The 17,406-nt window shown below is 42.0% G+C and overlaps 2 protein-coding genes across 4 annotated transcripts in view; one reads left to right on the plus strand and one right to left on the minus strand.

Annotated features, from left to right (window-relative positions):
• Positions 1–3,518, plus strand: part of cpt1ab (carnitine palmitoyltransferase 1Ab (liver)) — a 35,680-nt gene extending 32,162 nt beyond the window's left edge. For all 3 annotated transcript variants that reach the window (XM_083763905.1, XM_083763904.1, XM_083763906.1), the window contains one exon: positions 22–3,518. In XM_083763905.1, the coding sequence (XP_083620031.1) occupies positions 22–108 (87 nt within the window). In that variant the 3' untranslated portion in view covers positions 109–3,518. The remainder of the gene's footprint in view (positions 1–21) is intronic.
• A 9,264-nt stretch (positions 3,519–12,782) lies between these two features.
• LOC310857855 (SITS-binding protein) overlaps positions 12,783–17,406 on the minus strand; it is a 38,131-nt gene continuing 33,507 nt past the window's right edge. Inside the window, exons 9-10 of the mRNA XM_083763806.1 lie at positions 13,540–13,719; positions 12,783–13,438 (exon numbers count right to left, since the gene is read on the minus strand). Coding sequence (XP_083619932.1) covers positions 13,265–13,438; positions 13,540–13,719 — 354 coding nt within the window. The 3' untranslated portion in view covers positions 12,783–13,264. The remainder of the gene's footprint in view (positions 13,439–13,539; positions 13,720–17,406) is intronic.

Below are 17,406 nucleotides of genomic sequence, written 5' to 3' on the forward strand. Positions count from 1 at the left end.
TTCATTCTCTCTCTGTCTCAGGACTCCCATCGTTTTGGTGCCAACATCAGTAAGGCCATGCTGGAGCTTCTGGATCTCTTCCAGCTCAACAACAAAGCCATCAAGTGATAGACCTGCCGTGAGAGAAAGAGGAAAGGCATATTCTTCCTGAAGTTTGTACAGTTGTCAGGCTTTATTCCTAAGTTAATTAATGTTTAAAGAAATGGTGACAATTTAAGAGGAAAAACTGAAGTGTTTTTGAACACATTACTGTCACTGTTTTATTTTTGTGAGGGCTGTGTGTGTGTGTGTGTGTGTGTGTGTGTGTGTGTGTGTGTGTGTGTGTGTGTGTGTGTGTGTGTGTGTGTGTGTGTGTGTGTGTGGGTGTGTGGGTGGGGGCTGGGCTGGGCTAGTAGGGGGGATTCGGTACGGGTAGTGCACAGATCAAAATGTTCTCCCTGCATGACTGTAAGCACCGGTGCCTTTATAACCCACTAATGTACAGTACTAGAAGGGCAGAAAGGGAGCTGAGAATGAGTGCCATGTTTGTGCTCTGCAAGGCTGAGATCACGTCCTTTTGACCTGAGCTATCGAAGGACCACGTCACCCCTTTTCACCCTTATCTTCATTCAAATGGGTCCTCACGAATGCTCATTATGCGACAGCGCCATGTCTGTCTATTTGATCTGTGCTGTAGACTGTTCGGAAACCTGACATCATCGGTAGGCGTGGTTTGGTCATTTCAAACGAGTTTTGAAAAGCAGTCTTTTTTAAAAATTTATTTATGCAAGAACAATGGCTCCCTATTTGAGCATGCTAACTTTCCCGAAAAAGAAATACTGTAGTTTCTATTAGCTTGGAATCCCCATCGATGATGTCATTGGTAGGCCGGTTTCTGAGCTGTCCACAGCCCACCAATGAGACACAGAGAGAGTACACGGAAATTGTGCCATTTTATGATGAAATAGTACCAATTATATGAAGATTTGATTGGAGAATGGGTGAAGTGCTCCTTTAAGACCAGTGGAAGTTTTAGCAGTCTGACATCATTCAACTTAACAATGTAAGCCCTATATACTTCGATTCACGACAAATAACGAAAATAGTCCAGCCTCAATCTCACAACGTGTGGCATTGCAATGCACCGGGTCGTGAGCTTGTAGGTCTGTTTTTTTTTTCTTTCTTTTTTTTAAATATGTTGTTCTTTTGAAGACATTTTGCCTATATTGAATGACATGCTCCAAAAGAGTTTCAAGGTTATTGTATTGTTATGTCTTGTGTACAGGTATATAAGAGTAATACAATTATTAGTGGCTTCACAGACAACATACTGTAGCAGCATATAGTGTCTGGGTAGGGGACACACTACTAGATTTCAAATATAGTTTGTCACAGTTTGTCCACAAATGAGTCCGTCCTGTCATTGGATTTTGACTCCCTGCAGAGCCTTTCTTAATTTCAACATCGATCTTGACCATATTCACGCATGGCGAATAGCAAAACAAAATGTCACTGCTTGTACATGTGTGAGTGATTGAGTGACAAATCAAACCCTTGGTTCAAAATGGCCACCATGTGAATATGGTCAATAGTACATGCATGAGCCCTGCATTTGGAACGGGATCCTGCGGGAACCAATGCAAATTTCAGCATCACCTTCCATCAGCTCCCAGTACTTATCGCACATCCTGCTACTCAGTCATAGCCACCACGAGACCTTGTGGTCCAAAGCGAAAGCTCTACTGACTGAGCTACCCGGGATTGGACAGTCAAAAGGTTATTATATGTGCGGTTCCTGCACGTCCTACATTTGAGATCAAAATATTCGCTGTCATCTCACTCCAAGCTCAGAACATTTCTGATGCATAACCGCGAAGCCTCGCAGAGTGGACGCAGAATCTGGAATCATCTTTACTCGTGTACATATTGAATGTAAAGTGACTCTAGATCAGCACAGCGACCCAGTACACTTCCTAGTGTGGTCCAGTCTTGATCCAGAATGGATCTTCGTTGCCTTTCTTGACTCGCAATGTTCAGCTAGTTTGTTTTTGTTATTTTTAGCTGCTACAGTAATGTTTTTATGACTTAGTGATAGAGGCAGATTGTGTGTGTGTGTGTGTGTGTGTGTGTGTGTGTGTGTGTGTGTGTGTGTGTGTGCGCGCGCGCGCGCACACGCGTTATTGTTTTTGTTATTTCCATACTCAGGTTTTCTTAACTTGGCCTAGTATCATAGAGTTAACTGGCTGAAAGCATTGGAAAGCTGTGTGCTTAAGCTGGCGTGTACCTGTGTTAATGGTACTTAGACATGTTCGAGATGCAATACAAAACACTATGTGAGAGTGACGCCGGTGAGCTGTTTTCACTGCTTCAGGCGTGGCTCATTTCATTCGTATGACGTGCTGAATATGACTTGACGGGAGCATATTGGCCAGTGTATTTATTTGGCATGTTGAAACTTGAAAGGGGTTGGGTCACTGTGCTTGTGTCTAAGGCCGTTTGTTGTTCACTCCAAAATAATCTGATACCTTCATAGACTCAATCTGACAGACTCCAGACACCTTGATTGCTTTCTTTGCCTTGCCGTCAGTCAGACCAGTCGGATCTGGATGGTCCTGGACGGCATTATGTCAGACCCATAAAAGGGAACTCGTAAACTTTTTTGGGCTGACTGTCAAGATGTCATTTTCCAGTGCATTTGTTGTCAGCATCGTTATTGTCGTTGCCTAGTCTGATGAAAGGCTTAATTGGTCGGTCAGTTGTTACGTTTCCTCCAGCAGGAATGATGTTTTTTTTTTTTTCTCCTTTCTTTATTTTGTTAGACCAGTGGTTCTCAAACTTGTGGTCCGGGGCCATGAAGATATGCAAGTGGGCTCCCAAATAATCAACAAGATTTGAATGATAATGCAACATTCATTCATTCGCAACCGATTAAACAGAATGCACATCTCAAAAACACTTTTGAGATGTAAAAGTGGGCCCTGGTCCAGGAAAAGGGGTTGAGAACCTACCGGTCTTATTAGACAACATGTAATATTTCGATGTCTGTGTGAAACCAGACCAATCCCGGCGTACAGTGAGCGATGCATAGGATTAAGATTACCTTTTCAGTTCTCATGCATAGGAAATGCACTTCTGTTCTCTGTATATGTTGTTCTGTCTCCATCATTATTTATTTATTTTTCCTCCATGTTGTTAACACAACTGTACTAGACATTGCGTATGTATGTACAGCTTACCATGAATAGCCGAATTTCAAAAAGTGTTTTAAAAAGAAAAAAGTAGAAAAAAAGTGCATTTTATGATTCCTTTTAATTTTGATATTGCAGACTTTGACAATGAACACATATAGTATGACTATCTCAGTAGACTTCATGTTTATTAAACGCTGCTGCATGGTTTTCAACATGATGACGATGATGGTGGCGATGGTGTAATGGTTGCCTCTTAATTTAAAAGATGTTTAAACAGAAAACAAGACAAGCAGCTGATGAACCAAAACCAGATTTAACACAATAAAAGTGAATGTCAGACAAGATCAATGCGCTGGTCCTGGTTGCCTTATTACTGTATTCTGTGAGAAACGCATTAGCCTACAGGTATTTCCAGCCGTGGCCGAATCCACCATTCCTTCATGGGGTAAAACAACACAGCTTTCACCATTGGAATTGTTTTATGGAACCATACACGTTGCATTTTATGTTATTTTTTTTTTCCAAAGCGCAACATATAGTGAAGTAATGTAGTGTATAGGTAATTTAATTCTGCCAATGAATAATCATATTCTTTGAACCACAAAACCAGTTTTTTGCCAGTTCAAACAAGGAATCTCATGACGTTGATCCCTTCCCCTATTCGCTCATACTAGGACATGACGTGGGCGGCGGTGGCTCAGGGGTAGAGTGCCTGGATGGAAACCGTAAGGTTGCCAGTTCGAACCCGGGCTCCCCCAGAGTTACTGTCGAAGTGTCCTTGAGCAAGACACTGAACCCCTAATTGCTCCCGATGTGCTAGTTGGTGCCTTGCATGGTTTCCGCTGCCATCGGTGTATGAATGTGTGTGTGAATGGGTGAATGTAATGCACAATCTCTGTAAAGCACCTTGGATAAAGGCGCTATATAAATGCACCATTTACCATTTACATGACGTGTGGAGGCAGAAGAATACAGTATTTGAATACTGTATTTTTATTTATTTTTCCTCCAGTGTATTCATATCTTAGCTAGAAAAAGTGCCCTTCTGGGCACAGGTCTCCACCAGGTTATCCACAGATCCGTGCAGTTAGAGGTAAAAACACTTTTCGGCCAGTTATAGCGCCACCTTGAGACTGAGTTGAAATTGTTCATGTGGCATTTCGTCCTCGGCCTAGTGGGAATGTGGGTGCACAATTTCACGGAAATCACGCGATGTGTTCATGATTTGCAGCATTTTGTTTGAAACTGAGCACTCCTGTGAACTTTGGAAGCCAATCTTAACCAATCAGGATGGAGTGTGAGAAATCTGAAAGACCGGTTTGGTTGAATGGCTCTAGAGAGACTGTGTACCAATTTGCGTGATGTTTGGACAAAATCTGTAGGTGTGCTGTGCAAAAACCTGTTTTGCACAAAGCGGCCTCCTGGTGGCGCTATAACAGGCCGTTCTGGAAAGTTTGGGGCAGAGGTTCATCGTTGGCATCCAGGGAGTGTGTGTGCAAAATTTGGCATCGACCGGGTTAACGGTGGCCGAGATTAGCTGCTCACGGACGGACGGACACACACACACACACACACACACACACACACACGGACGGACGGACGGACGGACGGACGGACGGAGTGCAAAACATACGTGCAAAACATACTCACTCTCCCCCCATGCCTTCGGCCTGGTGGAGACAATAAACCTGCAATTCATAACGGTGTGAAACTGCACAGACACACTCCCAGGAGGCCAAGAAATAAGAACCTCTGCCTCACATTTTTTTCAAATCGTCTTGCTATAGCAGGGGTTCTCAAACCGTGGGTCGCGACCCCTCAGGGGGGTCGCCAAATTATTTTGAGGGGTCTCCAAATTATTATTTTTAGAGTTTACATAGTATGTGGTGCATGCATAAACTTTCTGGTTTCAGTATTCATTTATGATATATTTTCTCTATTAAGGTTTTTACAGTATGTTTATATTGGTGGTGGGGAGGGGGGCGGGGGTCACGAGACATGGCCAAAGCATTTCCGGGGGTCCCCAGCCAAAAAGGTTGAGAACCCCTATGCTATAGCACCCCATAGGAGGCCAATATATTTTTTTAAACAATGTATTTTTGAGCAGTGAACTGCTATGTGTGTAACCTTTGACCCCTGCAGCTGCTCAACAACTGTGCTTGGCTCCAAGGCACTCAAAGGCACCACACACACTATAACACAGTATTATAACACACAGTAACTATAACAATAAAAATTATAATTGCACCGTTCAGTTCACACAGGTACGATTTTTATATTTTATATTACTTTGTCCAAACCTCATGCAAATCAGTATATATTATCAGTATCACTCATGTGATTAAAGGGGAATACCACTCATTTTCAACATTTTACTATGTCATCAATATACCTTAGACTTATAGAAATTATAAAAATGACCCCCCCCCCCCCCCCCCCCCCCCATTCTGTGTTGCCTAGAACTGGAGGTCTGAAAAAAATCACAAAGATGTACTTCATAATGTTACTGATTTTTTTTTCCAGACCTACCAGTTGTGTGTTCTAGGTTTATTTCAGAGGGCATACGATAATCATTCCCTGACATATTTTCAAAAATAGAAGATATGTGAGCTATTTTTGAATAGGTGAAGCATAATATAGGATTAGGGACGGGTTAAATGTATGTATGCATGTGGGACCTCTGGAACCCCTTCAAGGACCCCAGGCATGTACAGTATAGATACAGTTCACATACAGTAGATCAGCATCGTTCCCTCCTGCCTGAAAACACGATCCCTCCTGCCTGTTTACTTCTTGAGGGGGAGAACCCCAGCTCTAGCTCCGGTCCGCCGGCACATGCCACCAGGTGGCTGGGCTCAAGTGGACCACACCACCACACCGCGGAGTCAGTTCCATCAGGCAGCGATATAAATAAGTCCAAATTCCACCCGAGGAGGCGGTGTTCAGTTATGAACTCACGGCTGTCGGGTGGAAACCTTATTGTTCAACCTTTCCTTTTTCATTATTGTTTTAGCATGCAAAAGCACAGCCGATACGAATGCATTCTCGTAGATCTGCTGTTTTTACCTGCTTTTGTGAGACACTCTTGTATTGATGAAGTAGGACAGGCATTAATGAAAAGCATAAAAAAGTTGAAATATGGAAGTTTCGACCAACGAGTCAACGACATAACTCGTATTGTCGCTGTTGAGTGGAAACCTTAACTCCAAAACTGCTTTTTTCACTTTCAAGCCTGTGAGCTTGTAACAATGTTTTTGCTACTTTTGTGTGCCACTGTACTACTGTAGTATGGCAATGTAGGTCAAAAATGAAATCTGGAGATACAAGGTTTCTGCCCGACAGCAATGACATTAAAAGGAAGGTGTCCTAAAAGCCACCGCGAGGTGACAAGATTTCCCAGGAGTCCAGAGGCAGGAAGTGATTACATTTGACAGCTTCCCCTTTAGTTCCTCTCCAGCACACGCATGCACGCACACACACACACACACACACGCACACGCACACACACACACACACACACACACACACACACACACACACACACACACACACACACACACACACACACACACACGTGTGCATTATTGCATACATGTATAACCTAGAGCTTCCACGTGCTGCTAACATATCAAGGCTGCGTTCCCGAGGTCTGATTGCCCCTCGTGAACTCGAGGCTGCTACAGCTCTTTCCATGTCTTTATCTTAATTTATATACTTATTTTCTCTTTGTTGAGGGGAATTCTGGCTTTCGGAACAATGCAGAAGGATTTGTATTTGGACTATACTATATTATTATGTATAGTAGAAAATTGCTTGAAATGTAATATTGACTGGCACGCACGCACGCACGCTCACACACACACACACACACACACACACACACACACACACACACACACACACACACACACACACACACACACACACACACACACACGTACTCTAGGCCAAGTCAATCCAGCACACTTTTCCTAGCTGGCCCATGGACAACGGGGCCTTTAATTTGTACATCTAATTGTCAAAGCTGTAAAACCCATTCACTGGAGCAGACCCTGAAACATAAAACCTTGACTTTCTAAAGTTAGACTGTGGGAGAGGCCTCCAGCCTCCGCTTGTCACCGGTTTAATTAATCTCCCACCCCAACCCCCCCCCCCCCCCCCCCCCCAAAAAAAAAGAATTGGGGAACCACTTGGCCAAGTTGGCCATTAGTTTTTATAAACCATGGTTTAAAAAGAAAAGATCATGTCAAGGAAGGACCCTAAATAAATATGTATTTTATTTGCCTGCATGCGGCCACCTTAAATTCTATAAAAGGTATGCCAAATTCAAATATGTAAAAGAAAAAGTGTGTGTGTGTGTGTGTGTTAACTCAAGTAATCTCAGGGCTTGTATGTATTTCTAATCTACATTGTAGTATTGCTACTTTTACTTAATCACTTAAACCCCAGCAGCATCCATATTGTGGGTGCAACGTTCACAGCGAAAGCTTTCCCCATAACAACCGAAAACAGAAAATACCCTAGAGCCCTGAGGGACTCCGGTATACTGTAGGGCACCGTTTTACCAAACACTGGGTCAAGACCCATTTGTGGGTAACAGAGCACGGACAAATTTTAATGGGTCACGACTGGGTACCCACTTAGAAAATTCAATAAATAAGAAATCATAATTATTAAGAAGTCGAGCTTGTAAATCTGCTATTTTCACTAATTTCTCTAACCTCTAATACTGTATCTCTTTTGGGTCTTAAGCTACAAAGGTTCTCCAGAACCACCTCTAATCAGGCTCTGCCAGTGGGCCTAATGAGCCAAAGTCCCCTCACCTGTGCAATTTGCAGCCTCTGCCTCAGCCAATTGATTGCCATGGCAACTCCACACCTGCAAATTGATTACTTAACCACTCCACTTTTCAGTTTTGCACTCTTCAGACACAGGCCGACCGGTCCGGCAGATGCAGAGATCTCCATGTGGGACACAGACAGATAGTTAAAACGGGTGCTATGACAAGTTGACAACGGGTATTATTATAGGTTCCCAAGTTGCAGGCACATACATAAATCTCCATGTGGGACTGTAATCGGTCTAAATCCCCTCACCTGTGCAATTTCCAGCCTCTGCCTCAGCCAATTGATTGCCATGGCAACCCCACACCTGACAATTGATTAGCCTACTTAACCAGTCCACTTTTCACAGTCATTGAGTTTGCCCTCTTCAGTCACAGATACAGAGATCTCCATGTGGGACACAGACAGATAGTTAAAACGGGTACTATGTTAAGTTCAGTTGACAACGGGTATTATTAGGTTCCCAAGTTGCATCGTTCTCAAGTAGGCCGATAGCTGACAGGCACATACAGGTCTAGTCCACATACAAGTAAGACGCGCAAACGCGGGAAGCGAACGCAGCTCGTAAATGGCAATAACAACAATTAGAATAAATTACATACTTTTTTAAGGTTTTATTTTTAAAGTTCTCTTTTTTGTGTTTTTTTAAGATTTTAAGATTTTTTTTAAGTTAAGTTTTTCTAAGTTAAGTGTTTTTAAAGTTTTTTTTTAAGTTAAGTTTTTTCTTTTTCATTTTAAGTTAAGTTTTTTCTTTTTCATTTTAAGTTAAGTTTTTTTTAAAGTTAAGTTGTGTGTGTGCGCGTGCGTGTGTGTGTGTGTGTGTGAGAGAGTGCGTGTGTGCGTGGGTGTGTTTTGTGTGATACAGCTGCGCCCTTTGGTGGCGGGCGGGTGGTGTAACAGCGGGACAGACACACACACAGACATGATCTGCAGGGTCTCATAGTAAGTGCTCATTGCGTTCGCAAAAAACAAAGTGTGATTTGAAGTGGATTTAGCATGCTTGTAAAAGTAGAGGGTGGGTGATATGGTCTCCGCATCTCCCATTGCACCTGTCTAGCTGCTCTTACAGACACAGGGACCTCGGGGCCTTAATGTGGCCCTCAGCCAAAGGGCGTCAGTCAAGGTATGGGAGAGAGGGGAGTACTAGGGAGCTTGGGTGGTGAATGTGATTCCCCTGAGAATCTGGCCGTCCACACGCTCACAGATGCTATAAATACCTTTATAAGGTTTAAGAGGAATTAGCGGAGACGTACGTCAACATGCTTACGGATATTGCGGTCAGCAACTTTTCTGTGTGCCAAAACCTTCCTCCCAGGAAGGTTACACTGAGCATGTGCAAACCTCCCGCAGGAGACCGGTCCGCACCTCCGTGCACCTTCCTCTTTATTTTTCTTAGCCTCATACCCGGAAGTTATGCAGGAAAAAACTACTTTCTGGCCTTGACAGCCCGTACATCCATCTGACCTCAAATCCTTAGATCGCCACCTGTTCTGACATTCCATATGTTGATCCTTTCCCCATCCGTCGTTCTTCTTCGATGTCTCCCTTTTGACTAATACCTGTCCATTTAAACTCTAGATGGGCCTGCCCCAAAGTTATTGGTGACCTTCCTTTAATTAGCATAAAATATACGTGATACAAGAAACCGTTAAGAAAAATGTAAACTTTATTGCAACATTGTCAATTCTACAGTCTCTGAATTACAGGAGAGAAGAACAATTGTAATGGCACAGTCATTGTAATATGTACATTCCAATTATTGGACAGTCGCTGTGATTTAAGGGTAGGACACAGGCGTGAAGGGGCTAGGAAAGCTCTTTACACAACATCACAGTTTGTCCATTGTACATTCAGCTCTAGGAGAGATTAAAGGAGCACACACATTTTCAAACTTTTCTTTTATATAATTGGTCCTCACTAATGAACTATCTTTAGTCTCTAACTGAACTAATAGTCTTCATTACTTGCCCTGATGAAGACTTGTTTGAGTCGAAACTTGTTGGAGTCTTAAACCTTAATAAAATACCCTGATTTTATATCCGCCCTCTCCTCCTTTTTGAGTGGTGCAGCCACTCCATTGCACAGCCAAATTATGTTGGGGGGTCGGAAAATGGCTGGAAAATGGCAACTAAGCGTTTACATATAGCACACATTGTGCATGCATAAACTTTCCTTAATGATTATATCTGGTTTCAGTATTTATTTATGATGTATTTTCACTATTATTAAGGTTATTGTAGCGGTCAATTGTATTGGAGTGGGAGCGGGGCGGGGGTCGCAAGACATGGCCAAATTTCCGGGGGTCCCCAGCCAAAAATAACAGTACAGTACAGCACCACTCACTTCAGACAGGTCTGTAGGTCACTACAGAAATGGTGCCATCTTATAATGAGCATTTGAGGACCAATTATATGAAGATAGGTTGAAAATGGGCAAAGTGGTCTTTTAAGGCGTTGTTTATACACCATTCTATGCTGAACGAAAATAGCCAATCTACAGTACAAAAGCAGACATTTCAAATTTCAAGACATTTCAAGAACCCCCATAACTCAGTGTTCAAATCCATAGACTCTCCGAGTAACAGACCTGTATGGGTGCAATTACAATCCCATCAAGGCACCCTGAGGGTGCCTTGATGAGAACCACTGTACAAGAGGTTCTACATAGTCTATTTTCAGCCTGCGCCACCAGTGTATGAGGAAGTATAAATCAGGCTTAAGACGTTGAGGTGTCCACAGCACAGCATGCTGTGTTTCACTAAGACATTTGGTGATTTGATAAGCTTCAGTAGACCTGAGTTCATTAGATCAACGTTTATACAATCATTTAGTGCTACATTAAAGTATCCATATTGAATAAGTGATTTGGGGGGCAGGGGGTCCCAAAATTAGTACAACAGACACAAGAGACTTAAATAAGAGAATGAACTATCTGGGTTATGGAACATGGTACATATGGAGTCACTGTTATCTCTCTCTAGTCTACAGTACATGGTGTGAGACAATTATATGAATCAGAGGGTTTTTAATGTACATAGATCTTCTATCAAGCCATTGCAAACTAGTGTGCTCAGACCTTCTGCTAGGAAAGAACCAATAGAAGTGTCTGTGATTTAGCACACTGTCCAATGGTTGAGGGGTTTGATTTCCACAGTTTATTCTTAATTAGCAGATCTACACGTCCACAAACACGTCACTTCACGGCGTGCCGTGTTGAGAGCTAGTAGATCGGCTAGTAGTAGCATGTAGGCCGTTAAGTGGTTAACCCCTTGTCTCAAGCTGAAGAAGCCTGCAATGGATCATTGAGACAAAACAGCATCATTCTTCTGGAGGTGCGGAGCGCCCTGTGTCAAATCTACATGTGGTGTCACACGCCCCCTCTGTGGTGTTACACGCCTGTCTTTCTTTAGAACTTCCGTTGGCAATCATGAAAGAGCACATCAACACATTATCAAAAGAGAGCAAGTAAAAAAACAAAAACATGAACAGGCTATTAAAAGCACTTAAGACAGCAGGCTAGTAAAAGGTTAAAATAGAACGGATGAACTTGCATACAGCCAAAGTTACATTACCAAGGCAGCAAGTCCCCCAGGATGTACAGTACTAAAGGGTCTTTCACACCTATCCAATAGAGTGGCGAGGTATGTCGATGATCTAAGTTGCTTTACTATTTTGAGAATAAGTGCTAAGAGGATGATGGGGTGTCATATCTGGTGACGATTGAATAGTAGAGCGATGAGAAACTGAGCTTGAGGTACATTTCATGATGCATCTGCCCTTTGGCATGATAAGTTCAAGTACAGCAAAACGTACAGTACCAAGGTGTCCCCTTCAGAGGGAGCTTTCTGGAAAGCATTTGCCTTTGTAAAGAAAGAAAAAAGCCCTTATCAAAAGTCTTTTGTCCTTCTTTTAATCTTCATTTGGTCTAGTTGAGAGATTCCTAGATTCAGTTTAAGTGAAAGAGGGGCTTGCTTTGTTCTCCCATATCAGGGCAATCAGCAGCAATGAAACATTTAAAGACTGTAGAAATGCGGTATGTAAACACACAGGTTTCTCCATAAGTGACATAGAGCAGTGGTTCCCAAACTCTTTCATGTCAAGGACCCCCAAATTGACACTAATTAGCCCACGGATCCCCATTTGAAGTGATAATGCCAGGGACCCCCATAAGATAATTATTTTACGGCTCTAGCAGAGATTCCCAGTTTGACATGCATTCGTCTACGGAGTACTGACCCCCCATTTAATGGCATTTCTAATCTCTGGGACCCCCAATTTATATTGTAAAATCAATGTTAATTGTCTCCACCAAGCCGAAGGCATGGGGAGAGAGTATGTCCGATATTTCATATGAAATCCTTATTGGCTTTCAAAGTTTGCAGGATTGGCCCGTTTTGAACAAAAAGCCTCAAATCATGAACGCAGCGTGCAATTTACGTGAAATCTTACACAGACTTTCCTACTAGGCTGAGGAATATTTCCCACCCTTTTCACATTGGCCACATTTTTTGAACAAAATGCCTCAAATCATCCAATTGCCATCCAAGGCGTAGGAAGAAATGGCACCCTTTCCACATTGGCCTCTTATAGGGAAGACCTGTGCCCCGAGGGGCACTTTATCTAGTTTAACTCTGAGAGTGTACAAATGGAACCAAATGGCATTTGGTTCCATTTGTACACTCTCAGAGTTACAGACCCATAAGGGTCCATTTAGCTGGGGACCCCCTGGAACTCCCTCAAGGACCCCTGGGGGTCCCCACTTTGGGAACCACTGACACACACACACACACACACACACACACACACACACACACACACACACACACACACACACACACACACACACACACACACACACACACACACACACACACACACACACACACACACACACACACACACACACACACACACACACACACACACAAAATAAGAGTTATAAGGTCCGGAAACAAATCAGCCAAGAGGTAAAACTGATTAACATTATTTTCTTTTTCTTTTTAAAAAAGGAAGAAAAAAAAAGTCTCAAAGAAAAAAAAAAATACAAATTCTTTTGAATTGTAAAGTGCAAGTATAAAAATATCTCTCTACTTCTAATCTCAAGATGGCATCTTGAGACACGGTCAATGGTCTCTCTTGTGGAAAAAGTGCAAGTTGAGAACAGCACGGGTTTAAAAAAAGAAAAGAACAATACGAATCCCAACAGTAACGGGACGGTTCAGGCGACTTTGTGGATGAAAGGTCACGTGACTCAGCTCCGCCGTAAGAAAACGGCCACCTCGTCCAGGGCCACGGGGTAGTCCTCTAACAGCGTGCCCCCGTCAAACACCTGCGCGTTCGCGCTGTCCTGCCACTGGAAGCCTCCGTCAGGTAGATAGATGTCCCTCCTCACCGCCCCGCTTTCTAACACTGGAGCAACCAGGACCTGGGGAGAAACAACATGCATGTCAGCTTCACGATGGCAGGGATGTTTGCACGTGTTTGAACTCAAAGCCATCCCACTACTTGGAGAAGCCATGAAGTCACCTGGTCTCCAATGAGGAACTGGTCATCTATAGTGAAGGTCACAGGGTCCTCAGGGCTGAGCCACCACAGCGGCCGGTAGATTGGGTGTCCCTTCTCCTGCCACTCCTCTGCAAACCTCTCTATTAAGGGAACCACAAAGTCCTGGTGGCGAGCGATGTACACCCGTGTCAGGTTTAGCACCTATACGCAACACCACGAGAGAGGACAGAATCAGGTGTTAATTTCTTTCACTAAAAACTATAACGGAAAATGCTTAACTACCTTGACGGAAACTAAATAAAAACTAGGCTATTATGATACAAAATATGACAGGGAGGGAAAATATATATTAGCATATTTTATCAACAAATAGTATAAGCCAAGCAGAAAAGATAATGGTTATTTTATCAGGTAAGCTGTTGCATTTATGCTCAACTTGAAATACAATGCAAGCTAAAGAAATCATCATTGACCTGTACTGATTAGAGAAGTAATTTGTGATTGTGAATGACACAGAAACTGAAACAAATACATACTAAAAAGTATCATTTGAAAAAAATGCATTAAACTTTAACTAAACCTGTTCAAGTTTTGTCGACTGAATCAGCTGTAGATTTGGTCGACTAAAATCTTATGATAATAGTAAACTAAAACTAGACTAGATTAGCTAATTCTGCTATTTTCAATTATTATTATTTTGTATGTGTGCGGTGCATGGGTTTTATTAATATTGAACCAGTGAAAAGTATTTACAAGAGCTTGTGACTAAATAACATTGGATCTAGAGTTTAAAAGAAATGAAGATGAGAGAACATAATTACTCCAGTTTTAGCTTCACTGCATTGGCTTCCGGTTGTTTTTAGGATTGATTTTAAAATTATTTTACTTGTTTATAAAGCTCTCAATGGTCTCGCACATTCCTACCTACATGACTGCCTGCCTAAATATGTTCCAAACCACTGCTGGCGTGCTCGCTGTGCCTAAAGAAATGCCAACAAAAAAATACGGTGAAGCAGCTTTTTGCTTCTACTGGCCGACAGCGTGGAACAAACTCCCACTGTACCTTCGACAGGCAGCCTCTGTAGACATTTTTAACACTAGCATGACTGAAGTAAAATCAGACAGAAGTAGCATGTGCTTAAATTCATATTTAGAAAATGTTTCAGATGTCAAAAAATTCTGAGATGATGGAATGATGATGGTCATGGAAGGAGAACTCTCTGAAAGCTTCATGGGCAAAGATAATCAACTTCAAAATAAATAAAAAATTGTCAAAATGACCTCTCAGACATGCTAGTGTTTTAAATTTAAAGCAAAGCTCAAGACCCACTTCTACACTGTTATTCATGTCCTCACTGTATTGCATCACTGCTAATATTTTTTATGTTTTATGCCTTGCTTTTCTTTTCTTTCTTTCTCTATTGCTATGTAAAGCACTTTGAGCTGCATTTTATGTCATGAAAGGTGCTATACAAATACAGTTTTAATATTATTATTATTATTATTGGAACACAAGTTATTTTTCCCTCCCATTTCCTGAAAAGTAACCATTTTGGAAGTTTCCACTCGACAACGATGATATTTAAAGCCAATTGAAACATGTCCTGTGCTTGGAGGGTAACAGGAGTTTACCAACTGATCCAGCTTCATATGGGATGTTTATGTCTGCACACTTCATTCATGATCCTAACTGCGTGCATTATTGATATCCTGCCACACATATTTCAACAAATCTCGACTGAGTGGAGTAACTGAGACCGTCCAACAATCATAAAAACAGAAAGCCTTTTCCAAACTAAATTATCTGCCACAAGATTTTCCATTGCAAGAATAACATACAGTAGACAGTGCCGTCTGCTGAAGACATTTCCAATGCCATCTCTCCTCTCATTCAGACAGGAATGAGAGGAGAGAGACACTTTGAAGCTGTCGGGTGGAAATCTCGTATGTCCAAAGCAGTTTCTTTTCAGGAAATATAAATAATAACCTGGATCCAATGTAGCTATTATTTTGTCACAAGCTCTTGTTACAGTAATACTTTTCCATTGGCCTAATATTTGTAAAACCCACAGACAGACTTCAGAGCTTTCAATTTCACTTTTAAAAAGAAATAGCACAAATAGAAGATCTAGACGTGTGAGCTTGCACTTTGCCACATGTGTGGTATGTTGAAATATGGAGATACAAGGTTTCTGCAACGACTTCATTGTTTGACGTTAGTGGTTAACACTCTCCAAGTCTTTCTCCTGTGTGCCTGTGGCCAAACTACTTCAGCATTCCTCGAAGGGTCACTTCCTCCCAGTGTCCCAGGACAAAAACAAAAATCTGACCGCATCTATAAAAATAAAAAACATATTTTTACGAGTGAAGAATTGAGAACATTTGTAGGAATGAGTTTGGAATCCCATTCCCGACTATGAGCGGATCTCTGTCTAATTGAGAAACCAGGCATACAGTACATGTGTGGGTTTTGTGGGTTTTGGTCCCGTTGGGCCCAGCCAGGGTCACTTGCCGTGCACATTCTGGACGCGAAGAAGGTGCCACAGATAACACTATTACTGTACACTGACTGCAAAACTGTAATAGAGCTGTTTATCATGGACCTGAACTCAGTAATACAGTAATTACAAACTACATTTTCTTTTTAATACTGCTTTCATTGCTGTATTGAAGTTAGACATTTTCCAAAGAAATTCAAAGATTTTCCAGAAACAGTTTTCATAATGAGAAACGTTCTGAACTAGTAGATCTGCTATTTTCACGATATTTGAAATAGGGCTTAAGTGATTCATTCATAAAGTACAATATTTGTATTTGAAGTGAAGTGATAGTCAAAATATCCAAACATACAAATGCTCAAGTAAAGTACAGATACTCAAAAAAATGACTCAACTTCAGTACTCAAGTAAATGCACGCATTATGTTATACTTTAGATATTGAAAAATAGCAGATCTAAAAAATCGTTACAATGTGGCGCATATCTTTGAATATATATATTTTTGAATATACATTTTTAACAAAAATATTTGCTTCTGGGGGGTCCCTGGAACTACATATTTTGAGATGGGGGTCTGTGGCCCAATAGAGATAATTCTGGGGGTCCTTGACATGAAAAATGTTGAGAACCACTGACATAGAAGGACATACGTTTTTCAGAAAAATGTTAGGATTTAGAAAACTTTTTTTTAATTGGCCTCAGTCCAAAAATGGGTCAAACAAGTTGAAAGCCACACAAGAGACGAAAATGGAAAAACATTCCTGCTGACTGTCTAATGCATAGCCGTCCAAAAGCAGCTTATTTTCACCTTTTGTCCCGCAATACAAGTCACTACCAATAATATTCTCTTGCCTCACTCTTGTTCAAATGGAAAAAGTAGTTGAGCAACCCCCCCCCCCCAAAACACACACACACACACACACACACACACACACACACACACACACACACACACACACACACACACACACACACACACACACACTCACACACACACACACACACACACACACACGCACACTTCTCCCTGTCACACTTGTCACTTACGCATGGAAATCTTAATTGCCATAATAAAGTCCTTTTCCAAGATTTGTCCTCAAATTCATTATCATTCCTGCTGAAGTGGCTCGATCTCGCCGTCACAGCCCGATCATGAGAGTGAGTCATAAATCTGGGAGGAGGGGGCTGTAATTCAGACCAGATGAACTCTCTTAACCACAGGTGATGTTGGGAGAGAGGCCAAGCAATCACTCCTATTGAGGGATGGAAGGGATGGATGGGAGGGAGGAGGCGGGAGCTGCTTTAGAAGGGAAACATGTGCCTTTGCCATGGAGTGCCTGTCTGTTGGACAACCTGAACATGGTCACGTAACATACGTGACCAGACATCC

This window comes from Protomyctophum parallelum (assembly GCF_964188405.1).
Source record: "Protomyctophum parallelum genome assembly, chromosome: 4".
Classification (NCBI taxonomy): Eukaryota; Metazoa; Chordata; class Actinopteri; order Myctophiformes; family Myctophidae; genus Protomyctophum; species Protomyctophum parallelum.